Source organism: Pantherophis guttatus, chromosome 15 (genome assembly GCF_059756535.1).
Source record: "Pantherophis guttatus breed Tessera chromosome 15, ASM5975653v1, whole genome shotgun sequence".
In the NCBI taxonomy this organism is placed as follows: domain Eukaryota; kingdom Metazoa; phylum Chordata; class Lepidosauria; order Squamata; family Colubridae; genus Pantherophis; species Pantherophis guttatus.
This window is the reverse complement of record NC_142077.1, coordinates 6,050,001-6,065,000: the sequence shown is the minus strand read 5'-3', so window position 1 is coordinate 6,065,000 and position 15,000 is coordinate 6,050,001. Positions and strand designations below refer to the sequence as shown.

The following is a 15,000-nucleotide window of genomic DNA, read 5'->3' as shown; positions in this document are numbered from 1 at the left end:
CTTCAAAAGAAAAGGAAAAAAAAACCAAGGAATTCCAGTTGCCTCCTGTAAAAGCATCTTTGGTACCACCATCACCTGGGGGACGGAGAATCTCTACAGACCCCCCCCAAAGGGTTAAGCATTGTGTAGGTTACTTACTTAATGCAGCCAATGATGACTTGGGTCAAAGGGTAAATCAGAGGTTGCATGATGTCATTCGGATGCATCGTACTCAACGCCCGGCACCAAAAATATAAGCAGTGGACATACTGCCAGTTGTAAACCGACTGATAGTTTTCCTATTTAAAAAAAAAGAGAGAGAGAGAGAGAATCAGGAGATAATGCTGAAAAATTAATGAAGCACACTGTAAGATCCGAAGCGGTTCAGAATTACGATGAGATACGTCTGTTTTTCCTTTTGTGCCGTGACTTTTTAAGATTACAAAATTGTGCGTGTGTGGTTTTTTTTTTTATAAAGTGAGCTGTAAACGGCCCATTAATTCTTTCTGGATGAAGAATACGATTAAAAACATTTAGATGAAGATGGATTACCATCCTGTTCTGCCCCCAGCTACGGACCCCAAAGAACGCAGCACACACAAAGTCCGTACAAACCTTAGTTTACCAATTAAGGACTACTAATGAGCTTTCTTAGTAGTTGTTCAAACACAGGTACAATTTAAATCCGGCCCCGATGAGAGCTCTGCATCGGAGACAGAGATGGGGCCGGGGCCATCTGGGAGTGATGCACAGACTCCGGAGCCCCCAGAGTCAGACAGCAGAGAGGCAAAGGAACAAGAGGAGCCTGTTCCTAGTGCACGCATGCGCAGAGCTGCCAGAAGGCAAGAGCAGCTAATGCAAAAGGGACAACTCGGGAGTAAGGCCAGGAGATGATTGGCCCCTCCCAGAAGTCTTAAAAGAGAAACAGAGGCACTGGGGCCTTTTGCAGGAAAGCAACGTTGCTAACTCTGTTTCCAGTCGGCATCTCTTTGTTTGTTTCTGAACTTTGTGGGGCTTTGCCGAGTAAGGCCTTTGGCAGGGTGCCAAAGAAGATAAAGGTTGGTGATTATCCCGAAGGACTTGTTTTGCAACTAATTGGGATTCAGCTGGGAACGAACGTAATTCTCAGCTGTTACCATAAAATAGGTTTGTTTGGGACTAATTGTGTCTTGTCAGTAAGCCCAGATCACAACAGTTCTGGTTACTGTTTAGCTAACCTGGTTTACTGGACTACTTGCCGCTGAAGGCGAGTGTGAGAGCTTTGCTCCAGGATTTGTAAGGAACGTTGGGACGTTTGGAGCAATAAAGGGGAGGTAGACCTGTTCTCTGGCTGTATGGCTTTCATGCCAGGCTCTGGGTCATCACACCTTCAAATTAAACCCACCTTCTTCTTGATGGTCATCGCCCCACGCAGGTGGATGGCCAGCTGACGGATGTATATGAAGGCCTGTTGGTAAGACACAGAGGGATCCAGAGCGTACATCTCGATCAGAGTCCGTTGCATGAAGTTGATGAGAGGGAGGGCGTTGGGAGAGGTGAACCTCGAATTCTTGACGTAGGAAATGTACATTTGCTAAGGGGAACGAGAAGGCAAGCAGAGAATTAGGGTGACACGGAACGATGGGTTTGCCAGCCACTTGTTTTGAGGTGGGCCTCTGCCCTTCGAATTCATCCCCGATAAACCTCTTTTTAATTTTGTTAAGGGGGGAAATACTGATCCAGCCCAAAAATGAATTGATAGTCTATGGGTTTTCAGTCGCCATCTGTCAGAAATGGTGTAGGGTCTCCTACTAGGGCGTGTTAATCTTACCTTAAGAACGGAGGGCAAATAAGCTTCCTGTTTATACCGGCAGAATTTGTTGAGTATCAAAAAAGCTAGAACTCTCACAACTTCATCGCCCGTGCTCCAGAGTCGAATAATTTGCTTAATGAAAGAAAGGAAAAAACAAAATAAGTTATTTTCAATTTTTTATTTTGGTGCCCAATGTGAACAGCGAGAATCCAACTTGAATGTCTTATTCTGGTACCTTCTACAATCGAGCTTAACTTACCTTAAGTAGCATGCGAGACTGTTTTGGGAAGCTTAAATAATAAGGCACTATGGCACTGATGTGGTGAAGGACAGCTATTGTTACGGAGGTGCGGGTTAAACACGACAGAAGCTGAAAAAAAAAGATAAAAAAATATCCATCAATAAATACGGCTGAAAGGCTGGCCGACTTCAAATCTCCTACGCTCCCTTTTGCCCCCGTCTCGAAGGGGCTTTTTTCAACAGACAACTGGGCTTTTCTTTGAAGACGTTTCGCTTCTCATCCAGGAAGCTTCTTCCGTTCTGCCTGAGCGCTGGGCGAACGGAAGAATTCGGTCAGAACGGAAGAAGCTTCTGGGATGAGAAGCGAAACGTCTTCAAGGAAAAAAACAAAGAAAGTCCAGTTATCCGTTGAAAAAGCACCTTCGGGACAACCATGACCTGGATGACTGAGAATCTCCGTAGACATCCCTTCTGCCCTGTTCAACTATGGCAGAAATGCAGTGAAGGCTAACCTTTTTGCCATCGCGTGCCAGGAAGGGGGAGGTTCGTGTGCGCATGTGCCCACACGCATAATTCTATGCATCCCACCCTGTGCATGCACACGCGACCCACCTCCCCCCCCCACTCCTGGCACGCGATGGTCTGGTAGGCCCATTTTTCTTTCTCGCCTGGCTCCAGATCCTCTCTATGCATCTGGGGAGGGCGAAAACAGCCTTCCCAGGTCCTCCAGAGGCCCGAAATGGCCAGTTTCCCGACTTCTGGTTGGACAGGAAGTGACTTTTTTTGTTGTCCCCAGCCTCCAGAGACTCCTAGAGAGGCTGAGCTGGCGTGCCAGGCAACATGGCTCCGTGTATCACCTGTGGCACGCATGCCATAGGTTTGCCATCACGCATCTATAGTCTTCTAAATGTTGCATTTCTTCCATTTCTATCAGCTGAAAGTCAATATTTCTCTATCCAATGCTCTGTTGTGGCCTGACGATGAGGAGGTTGGGGAAGAACTTGTTCTGGAGTCTGGGGAAGGCTCTGATGGATGCTCTGCGTCAGACACAGAGTCAGAGACAGGGCCGTCCAGCATTTCCCAGCCACCGGAGAGGCAGCTGCCTTTGGAGGCTGAGATGAGTGAGTAGGAAGAACAGCTGGGGCCTGTTCCAGACGCATGTATGCACGGAGCAGATAAGACAGGAGACAAGGAGTCGACTCGGGAAGCAAAGCAAACATGGACGCTGAATGCCCCCTCCCTGGTTTGGGAAAAAATAGAAGGAAAGGGGAGTGGGTTGTCATAGGAGACAACCGTTCGTATTTCTGGAGATTTTGCTCATTGTGTTTCGTGCCTCAAAGGCTGCTTGCCAGAACTTAATTTGCAATCTTCGGCTGGGAGCTCGCACTCTTGCAACTATCGTAATGAATTGATAAGGTCTGCTGCTGCAGTTAACTCCTCGCAGGACTCTTGCCTGGACTTTTTTGGTGGGTGAATGCAATTAATTCACAAGAGGAAAATAAAGAGGAGTTTTTCGTGACCAGGAGTCTGTTTCTGGTTTCTACTAAGTCTGAGTCAGAACATGCTCTTTCATTAGAAACAGAGACGAAGAGAATCAGTGGTGTCCATGTTATTCTCTGAGCTTGGTGGTTTTCTGGCAGACGTTAAGAGCCGAGGTGGCGAGTGCAGCACTGCAGGCTACTTCAGCTGACTGCTAGCTGCAGTTTGGCAGTTCGAATCTCACCAGGCTCAAGGTTGACTCAAGGTTGTATCTTTTCTTTTATGTACAATGAGATCGTATGCACCAAAGACAAATTCCTTGTGTGTCCAATCACACTTGGCCAATAAAGAATTTTCTTTCTTTCTTTCTTTCTTTCTTTCTTTCTTTCTTTCTTTCTTTCTTTCTTTTTCTTTTCTTTCCTTCCTTCTCTCTTTCCTTCCTTTCTTTCCTTTTCTATCTATCATCTATCTATCTATCTATCTATCTATCTATCTATCTATCTATCTATCTATCTATCTGTTTCCTAGTATGATTTGATTGCTTATTTGTTCCCTATGACTATCATTAAGTGTTGTACCTTATGATTCTTGACGAATGTACTTTTTTCTTTTTATTTACAATGAGAGCGTATGCACCAAGACAAATTCCTTGTGTGTCCAATCACACTTGACCAATAAAGAATTCTATTCTATTCTATCTTCCAAAAACCCTATATATATATATATATATATATATATATATATATATATGTATATATGTGTATATATATATATATATATATATATATATATATATATATATATATATATATTTAAATGACCAAATTTGACCCTCGTTTGCTAGGTGACTTAAAACTCACCTGAATGGTACAGCCAAGGTGCATTTTGATGTCCAGTCGTAACTTGGCCCACAACGGGCTGGAGGAAGGCAAAACTAACCTACAACAATTAAGGAAGACATGATTTAGAAGCAAATATGTGATTCAAAAGCTGTCATTTCTCTTTAACTGATGGGAGATGGCTGAATTTCATCTGGGCTAGAGGCTATTCAACCGGAAAGGTCCTTGCCTGTGATGCATTTAAAATTCAAGGTAGAAAATAAATACATATACCTGTATGGATCCCTGATATATACCAAAGCTGGTATTCAGCTGGTTCGGACCAGTTCAGGAATCTTGTCCTATATCGCTATGTTTTTGATGCCGCACATATGTGCGGACGGCGCGCATAAGTGAATTGCCGTGTTCTGTGACGCCACACGCATGTGCGGATGGCACGCGTGCTCACATATCCAGTGCTGGGCAAACCAGTAGCTACAGTATGTGAAATCCACGTCTGATATTGTTCTGCCCCAGCTACCGACCCCAAAGAACGCAGCACACACAAACTCTATACAAAGCTTATTTTACTCAAATAACTTAGTCTATATCATTCAAAGGCTGTTAATGAACTGTCTTAACAGCCTACCAGAATTCTTAGATAAGGTAATCACACTTACTAGAGTTGGCAGAAAGCCCAGAAGCAATTTGCAGGAAACTGATAAGAGAACTAAGATCAAGACACGAAGGAGAGTGAATGAAGTTGTTCCCTGCAAATTGCCTCAGTCGTCTTCCTTCCTTAAATAGGCTAAGGGAGTGGCCAATTAGCCCCAAGCCTTACTCTCGAGGAGACCTCCTCCTGAGGAGCCACTCCTGCCTTTTGGCCGCTCTGTGCGCCCGTGCATCGAGAAGAGGCTCCTCCTCTTCGTCCTCTTCACTTAAAGGAGCTTCTGGAGGTTCTGAAGGCCTCTGGCACCACATCTTCTCCAGCCTCCTCACTGTCCGACTCGAGCGCCAGCTGCACAGGCTGCTGACGCAGCACCACACCAGTCTCCTCGCTGTCGGAATCAGCTACAATCTGCACAGGCCGCTGACAGGCCACAACAGATATATATATATATATACATATATCTATTAATCACCGTCCATTTTGAATACATAGTGGAAAGAGGAATCTTGAGAGTTTCACAAGGTTGATGCTATATGGAACAAAAATGCAGCTGAATCTCGATGTTCTGCTTCGGGGACCACGAAGCCCCCTCCCAGAAGGGAGCAAGGAAAACAGGTCCTGAAAAGGATGTGTAGCGTCCCAAACAATCATGTGGACCCATCTTGGAAACTCAGCCAAAAGTAGCAGTCGGCTGAGGTCACGTGCAAAGCGCGTCACATACAAAGTCGTACCGTTACCCAGACCGCCGAGTGCCCACGATGCTATGCGGATCAGATAGCTGCAAATTACCGCCCACATGCCAGCTAGAAAGGGATTAATTGTACTCTAACCAGCTGCTTTGCCTTTGCGGTCCGAATGGAAAATTCGATCCTTGTCAGCCATCCAATTTTTTCTTGGGTTAGCTGTTTTGCAAATGATTCTTCAGTATTTTGGGATTTTTAGTTAACCGTGGGAATACCCACCAGATGGATTAGAGACCAAAAATCACTTGCTTGTCCTGGGAATTATTTTATGGCTGCAGGATTTGGGTTTGGGAGTGACAGGATAGCAGTATTCGAGTATTTGAAGGGCTGCCACAAAGAAGAGGGGGTCAAATTATTCTCGAAAGCACTAGAAGGCAAGACAAGAAGGAATGGATGGAAACTGTTGTGGGAACATCAGCGGCCTGTGCAGATAGTAGCTGACTCTGACAGCGAGGAGGCTGGTATGGTGCTGCGCCAGCAGCCTGTGCAGCTGGTGCTCGAGTCGACAGTGAGGAGGCTGGAGAAGATGTGGTGCCAGAGGCAAGAATTCAGCCAGGGCCTTCAGAAACTCCAGAAGCTCCTTTAGTGAAAAGGACGAAGAGGAGGAGCCTCTTCTCGATGCACGGGCGCACAGAGCGGCCAAAAGGCAGGAGTGGCTCCTCAGGAGTAAGGCTTGGGGCTAATTGGCCACTCCCTTAGCCTATTTAAGGAGGAACGCCAACTGAAGCAATTTGTAGGGAACAACTTTAGTTCACTCTCCTTCGTGTCTGGATTCTCTGCAAATTGCTTCTGAGCTTTCTGCCAACCTTAGTAAGATTGTGATTACTTTATCTTTGGTTTCTGTTACGGAAGTTTATTAACAGCCTTTGTTTTGAAAAAGACCGCGTTATTTTAGTAAATTAAGTTTTGTACAAACTTTGTGTGTGCTGTATACTTTGGGGTCCGTAGCTGGGGCAGAACAGGAAGCTAATCAAGGAGAGAAGCAACTTAGAACTAAGGAGAAACTTCCTAACAAGAGAGGACAGTTAACCAGCGGAACAGCTTGCCACCAGAAATCGTGGGCGCTCCATCACTGGAGGTTTTTAAGAAGAAACTAAACAGCCATTTTTCTGAAATATTATAGGTTCTCCTGTTTGAGCAGGGGGTTGGACTAGAAGACCTCCAAGATCCCTTCCAGCTCATTCATTCTTTTTCGATGCCTCTGCCAGAGTACTGAACGGTAAACTGAGTTAACACTGCACAAAACCAGGCCATCAAAGAACACACAAATTAGCCAATTTAGCAGGTGGGGTTAATAAAGCGGCTGCAGGTTTAAATAAACTACAGGTAGTTCTCGATTTGAGCCCCAAATTTCCCATCACTAAGTAAGGCCGTTGTAAAGCGGGTTTGGCCCTGTTTTACAACATTTCTTGCCAGTGTTGTTAAGAGAATCTGGGCTGCCCATTGACACTGCAACCATCATCAATGAGTCAATTGCCAAGCTTTAAATTTTGATCACATGACCAGGGGGATTTATAGTTTAAATTAATTGTTTAAAACAGGGGTCACCAACCGGTGGTCCCCGAGAAAATTTTGGTGGTCCCGCAGAAAAATTATTTGCATTTTTAAATATTGCGCTAAATATACTATTTATCTTTTTTTAAAAAAAATTCATATTCGTGGTCCACGGGATTTAAAATTATGAATTTAGTGGTCCCTGAAGTCCGAAAGGTTGATGACCCCTGGTTTAAAAAAAAACCATTCTGCTCAGGATGGATACAAAATGGCCAGTCTAGGAACTGAAGGAATAGTTCTTTTGCAATTCCCAGACTGGAAGAATAAAGAGGAAACAAATGTGAATAAACAAAAAAGAAAAATAATAAACTTACTTTGATTTATTTTTTGCAGGTTTCACCTGAAGCAGTTTTTGCACAAGAACGAAGAGGTCGCGGACGCAGAACGAGACAAGTGTGTTGAAGACTAAGCAGGAGATGAAAAAAAAAAAGAGACACATTTCATCGATCAATTTAGCAGTCGTGAGCACCTACGTTTACCACAGGTTCGCTTCGCATGTGCCATCCGCACGGCCTCGAAAACATGCCTAAATAGGACAGCATAGAGCTGGGGCTCTGCTACTGATTCGCCCAAACCGGCTGAATACGACCTCCGGTCGTGAGAGAGGACTCTCTTATATACAGCTGCCTGTCTCAATGTCAGCAAATTTGAAGAGGTGGCTGGGGAATTCTGGGAGTTGAAGTCCGCCTGTCTTAAAGTTAACGAGATGGAGAAATACCGATATACAGGTAGTCCTTGACTTACAACCATTCGTTTAGTGACCGTTTGAAGTTACAGCAGCACTGAAAAAGCGACTTGAAGATTGTTTTTCACACGTACGACCATTGCAGCATCCCTACTGTCACATGATCAAAATATGGATGCTTTTGACAACTGATTCACACTTACGATGGTTGCAGTGTCCTGGAACTATGTCATCCCCCATTTTGCGACCTTCTGACAAGCAAAGTCACTTAACAACTGTCTCACTTAGTGACATAAATTTTGGGATCTATTGTGGTCATGAATTGACTACCTGTATAAGCAACTTAAAATAATGGAGTTTTTCATATTGCCCAGAATTCAATTTGCTTGCTTTTGGTTTAATGTTTTTTTGTGTGTGTGTGAACTCAATTGTTTTGTTTTGCAATTGATGGCGTATGACTTAGTGCCACCTAAGGGATCTTAAATCTAAATAAATCAATGTGCCCTCACTCACAACTTAATCCTCAAGGATCAAGGCAACATTAGCAATTAAAGGAAAGGAAGTGTCTGATATTATTATATCATTATTATAATAATATTATATTATTATATTATATGGGATTTATTTTATAGAGACGAAATATGAAAGTACTGTATAATAAAACCAAATCAGTTAAAGAGAAATGTTATGATAATAGAATGTTAAGTATTAAGCATTCATATTAAAATAAGAGTAGATACAAATAATGAATGTGGTGGTAGGCTTTAACTGTTATGAGACAAAAAATGTGTACCCAGACGACACACGAATGATGGAATGTTTTGTATGAAAAGAAAATTATATATAAATAAATATATATGTATAGATAGATAGATAGATAGATAGATAGATAGATAGATAGATCGATCGATAGATAGATAGATATACACACTTTTCTAGTCAGGGTTTTTTCCTACGTAGCTCAAGATGTTTGTATAGCCATAGTGGGGTGATATCTCAAATCACCACTTTCAGGCTTTATCAGACATTTTGTGTTGTCTGTTGTGAGACTTAAGGGAGACTGGGATAGTACTATTTCTGTCTTATGAGACTTCTTCAGCCAGCCACACCTTTATTTTAACCTTTTTTTAATTATTTTTAATTATTTTTAATTATTTAAACCTACGAATTAAAAGTATATATATGTGTGTGTGTGTGTGTGTGTGTGTGTGTGTGTGTGTGAGCTACATGCTGTCATCTAGTAAATGATTTGTATATAACTTATACTATATATATAATGTATGTGTACTTCAGCATTTTTGGGGTTGTAGATAGACACACCGAGGAAAATTTAGCCAAGTCAAATTGTGTATACAATAAAAACCTTATTTTACCATAAGGATCAAGGCCAGCTAAAGCAAAACAAAGAGCTAGGGCAAAATATCAACAAGGATGGAATGTGTTTCTTTAATCTTTTTTTTTTTTTTTTTTTTTTTGCAAAGCTAGCTCAGTTCTGGAAGATTTACCTGTGCTGTCCGTGACTTTGAACTTGCCGGAATCAGGCCCTGCCGATTCTCCTTTGGCTGTGACCACGCAGGCTTTAAAAGCTTGAGTGACTTCATGGAAGATTCTAGGAGTGAGTTTCTTCTGTGTGGAATAAAAAAAAAAATTAATAGAATTAATTCGAAGAGAAGAGAAGAGAAGAGAAGAGAAGAGAAGAGAAGAGAAGAGAAGGGTACAGTAGGGTAGAGTAGAGTAGAGAGAATAGAGTAGAGAATAGAATAGAATATAGAAAAACAGAATAGAAATAGAAATGGAGTGGGGTGGGGTGGAAGGGAAGAGGAGAGGAGAGGAGAGGAGAGAAGAGAAGAGAAGAGAAGAGAAGAGAAGAGAAGAGAAAATAGAATATGGAATGGAATGGAATGGAATTGAAGAATACAGTAAGAATAGAATAGAATAGAATAGAATAGAATAGAATAGAATAGAATAGAATAGAATAGAATGGAATGGAATGGAATGGAATGGAATGGAATGGAATGGAACGGAACGGAACGGAACGGAATAGAATATGGAATAGAATGGAACAGAATAGGAGAATATAATAATAATAGAATAGGAATAGAAGAATAGAAGAATAGAATAGAATAGAATAGAATAGAATAGAATGGAATGGAATGGAATGGAATGGAATGGAATGGAATGGAATGGAATGGAATGGTACGGAATAGAATATGGAATAGAATGGAACAGAATAGGAGAATATAATAATAATAGAATAGGAATAGAAGAATATAAGAATAGAATAGAATAGAATAGAATAGAATAGAATAGAATAGAATGGAATGGAATGGAATGGAATGGAACGGAACGGAACGGAACGGAACGGAACGGAACAGAATAGAATATGGAATAGAATGGAACAGAATAGGAGAATATAATAATAATAGAATAGGAATAGAAGAATATAAGAATAGAATAGAATAGAATAGAATAGAATAGAATAGAATAGAATAGAATGGAATGGAATGGAATGGAATGGAATGGAATGGAATGGAACGGAACGGAACGGAACGGAACGGAACGGAACAGAATAGAATATGGAATAGAATGGAACAGAATAGGAGAATATAATAATAGAATAGGAATAGAAGAATAGAATAGAATAGAATAGAATAGAATAGAATAGAATAGAATAGAATAGAATAGAATAGAATGGAATGGAACGGAACGGAATAGAATATGGAATAGAATGGAACAGAATAGGAGAATATAATAATAATAGAATAGGAATAGAAGAATATAAGAATAGAATAGAATAGAATAGAATAGAATAGAATAGAATAGAACAGAACAGAACAGAACAGAACAGAACAGAATAGGTTGACCAATGAAGAATATATTCTATTCCCATTCCCATTCCCATTCCCATTCCATTCCATTCCAAATACTAAGGTTAGAAAGAGAGAGAGAAAATCAATTCTATCTTTGTTTTGGGAAGACCTTCCATATTTAATCAGCCTTATTTGCAGCTCCTAAAGAAATGTTGCTTTAAAAAAAAGGGGGGGTCTCTTACCTCTGCAGCTGCCTTCCAGTGTTCCACCATTTTCAATGACACGGTGATGAAGTCCATTTTTTTCCGCTTAGCTGGCTTTTCGTCTTCTTCTTCCTCTTCATCCTCATCTTCATCATCAGTTGCTTCCTATCAAAGATTTTTTTTTAAAAAAAAGCCTGAAATGAGTGACTTCCAGGGACACAGTCCATACAGTTTTTCTCGGGAATAAAAATAAATTGGTTCCTCTGATCTTTTTTTTTTTTTGATTTAAAGTTTATTTACACATTTTCATTTAACATACATTGTCTGGGTCATTTTGCTTACATAATACTACCCCGTTTCCCCCAAAATAAGACACCCCCTGATAATAAGCCCATGGGACTTTTTGAATTTTTGAACATGGGACTTACTTTATAAATGGTTGGGTAATAGAGGTAGAAATTAGGAGCTGGGAAAGTACCATGTTTCCCTGAAAATAAAACCCCGTCTTATATTTTTTTGAACCCTGAAATAAGCACTTGGCCTTATTGCCATGTGCTCAAAAGCCCGATTGGGCTTATTATCAGGGGGTGTCTTATTTTGGGGGAAACAGGGTAGATGATAGATAGATAGATAGATAGATAGATAGATAGATAGATGATAGATAGATAGATAGATAGATAGATAGATAGATAGATAGATAGATACCGTGTTTCCCCGAAAATAAGACCCTGTATTATATTTTTTTGAACCCTGAAATAAGCACTTGGCCTTATTGCCATGTGCTCAAAAGCCCGATTGGGCTTATTATCAGGGGGTGTCTTATTTTGGGGGAAACAGGGTAGATGATAGATAGATAGATAGATAGATAGATAGATAGATAGATAGATGATAGATAGATAGATAGATAGATAGATAGATAGATAGATAGATAGATACCGTGTTTCCCCGAAAATAAGACCCTGTATTATATTTTTTTGAACCCTGAAATAAGCACTTGGCCTTATTGCCATGTGCTCAAAAGCCCGATTGGGCTTATTATCAGGGGATGTCTTATTTTGGGGGAAAGCAGGGTATATTGAAAATAAATTAATTACCTCTAATTTTTCAGGCAACACATGATGATCTTCCTCTTCATCAGAACTGTCAGAGTCATCAAAATTAAGCAAAGTCTTGTCATTTTCTTCCAGGAACTTGTAAAATTCTGGATCTCGGTCCTTTAGTCGAGAGAGCTGGTCCTTATGCACTGAAGCATTACCTTTCTTTATTTTCCTGCACGACACGGAAGAGTTTAAGGAATTTAAGTTTATATAACTATATAGCCAGCCAGGAAGGATTTTTTTTAAAAAAAAGAAATGCTAAATAAACCCTACAAATTCCATAGTGCTATATTGCTTAAAAGAGAAACATTGGGGGTTTTGCTTCCTAGAAAGTATGAACAAAAGTCCCGATTTTCAAAATTTTAATAGGAAGAAGGCAGCAAGAGAAGCGGTGTTTCTCAATCTTGCTCATTTTAAGAAGCGTGGTGGACTTCAACTCCCAGAATTCCCCACCCAGTAGGCTCCAGAGTATGGCTGGCTTGAGTTTTCCTCTTCCCTCCTCAGTCGGCTTTCGTTCTGTGTCGTTTCCTTTTCGAGTCTAACTTGAAAGGCAAAGGGCTGGCTGGGGCATTCTGGGAGTTGAAGTCCACATATTTTAAAACTGGCAAGGTTGAGAAACGTTGTTGTTTTAGAGGAAACTCCTTCTTGTTTTCTACCAGGAAAGACAATGGAGACAAGGCAAATTTGATCTGCTCTTGTATACGCTCATCTAGGAACTTCAGTGGGCTTCCAAATTGAGATTTCTAGGCATATAATTTAAAAGCTATTATCCATCCATCCATCTATCTATCTATCTACCTACCATCTATTATCCCTCCTTTCCCTACCAAAATAGCACTGGGAAAATTTCAAGGAAGAATAAACGTATCTGTCCCTCCATCCATAACATCTAGCTACCTATATCCATCATCTATCCATCCATCCTTCATCCATCCTCCTTCCCTCTCACCTTCATCCATCCATCCATCCTCCTTCCCTAACCCCTTCATTCATCCATCTATCTATCCATCCTTCATCCATCCTCCTGCCCTCACCCCTTCATCCATCCATCCATCCTTCATCCATCCTCCTGCCCTCTTACCCTTCCCTCCATCTATCTATATTTATCTAGCTATCCTCCTTCCCTCACCTGTTCATGCATCTATCCATCCATCCATCCTTCATCCATCCTCCTTCCCTCTCACCTTCACTCCTTCATCCATCCATCCTCCTTCCCTCACCCCTTCATCCATCCATCCATCTATCCATCTATCTAGCCATCCATCCTTCATCCATCCTCCTTCCCTCACCCCTTCATTCATCCATTCATCCATCCATCTATCCTCCTTCCTTCACCCGTTCATCCATCTATCCATCCATCTATCTAGCCATTCATCCTTCATCCATCCTCCTTCCCTCTCACCCCTTCATCCATCCATCCTCCTTCCCTCACCCCTTCATCCATCCATCCATCAATCTATTGATTTATCCATCCTTCAGCCATCCCCTCACCCCTTCATCCATCCATCTATCTATCCATCTATCCTTCATCCATCCTCCTTCCCTCTCACCCATCCATCCATCCATCCATCCATCCATCCATCCACCATCATGAAAACTCACCTTTCCCCTGATACCAAATTACATCCTGGTTTCTTTGTGCTGTCAAGTTTTGAAGGCAACTTTCTTTTCTCATCTTCCCCAGAATTTGGAGTATCGTCGATCAAATCATCTTCCAAATCGGAATCAAACCCAGACATTAAAAACTCATCCACGCTCAAGTCACCCAGTTTTTTGCTTCTGAAAAGGCAAGACAGACAGGATTATTTTTTTTAAAAAAATAAAAATACATTTTTTTATCGATGGCCTCGTTTAGAAAGGCCAATGCATTTGACATTATAAATTTATTTAATTTAATTTAATTAATTCAATTTATATGCCGCCCCTCTCCGAAGACTCAGTTCGCCTCTGGCAAACATACCGGACCCTCATTTCCAAGTTGTTAATTTCACACTTAGTGACACTATTTGCAGGTGAGAAAATCTCAGATTAGGTCCTATGCAAACACCGATACACAATGAAAATTTAAGGCTCTCTTTTTCACAGTGTTGCTTTAATTGTATCCCACCCAAAGCCAGATCAGAGGTGGTATTCAACCCTTCGGACTGGTTCAGCAGAATCGGTAGCGGAGATCGCGGGTGGGCCCGCCTACTTGCCCTGGCACTATGCCAGTGATTGGCTAACTCTCAGCACGTCAAGATGCATTTATCCTAGTGCTGACATGAGAAGGAGAACGCAAGTGTCTGCAACGGGACGGTTGCCTTTCACCTACTTATTTTAGCTGGAGATAATGTCCCCTAGGAGATGGATGGGAGGGGGGAAATTCTTTGAGTTGGAGCAGTAGATTAGGTAACAATACCCCCTAATAATAAATTGTTATAAATAAATTTATAAATCATAGATGATCCTGGATTATTTTAGAATTTATAAATAATCATCTATGATTTATAAATTTATTTATAACAATTTATTATTAGTGGGTATTGTTACCCCCGTTTGCTTCTCCTGAGTTTTGAATCTCATTGAACTCTGCCCAGAGCAACTGTGGTGACTAAATAAATAAAAAAAACAAATGAAATAAACCTACACCTTTGCACTTATTACTCTCAAATGTCTCCCCAAAATCATTCTGTTCCCCAAAACTGAATTCACAAAAACTGCCTCAAAATTCTCAGGTCCACAAATTACAACAGATTTTTTTTTTTTAATGGTATTTCTACATTTTAAAACCAGGGGCTTTCAAAACAGAACAGGAAAAGGGGGGGGAATATAAAATATATATATAAAAAGAAACTTAAAATTACTTGGGTTATATTATCGCTATTGTTATCAGAACATGTGTTAATATTTATTACTGTCTTTTCTCTGGTCCTTTTTTTTTGGTAAATGGA

At 41.0% G+C, this 15,000-nt stretch overlaps 1 protein-coding gene across 1 annotated transcript in view; it reads right to left on the bottom strand.

The window, feature by feature from the left end:
- Positions 1-15,000, bottom strand: part of NOC2L (NOC2 like nucleolar associated transcriptional repressor) — a 59,252-nt gene that overhangs the window by 40,950 nt on the left and 3,302 nt on the right. Inside the window, exons 2-11 of the mRNA XM_060694173.2 lie at positions 13,673-13,849; positions 12,068-12,242; positions 11,013-11,138; positions 9,466-9,586; positions 7,590-7,680; positions 4,351-4,429; positions 2,031-2,141; positions 1,790-1,903; positions 1,364-1,552; positions 139-278 (exon numbers count right to left, since the gene is read on the bottom strand). Coding sequence (XP_060550156.2) covers positions 139-278; positions 1,364-1,552; positions 1,790-1,903; positions 2,031-2,141; positions 4,351-4,429; positions 7,590-7,680; positions 9,466-9,586; positions 11,013-11,138; positions 12,068-12,242; positions 13,673-13,849 — 1,323 coding nt within the window. The remainder of the gene's footprint in view (positions 1-138; positions 279-1,363; positions 1,553-1,789; positions 1,904-2,030; positions 2,142-4,350; positions 4,430-7,589; positions 7,681-9,465; positions 9,587-11,012; positions 11,139-12,067; positions 12,243-13,672; positions 13,850-15,000) is intronic.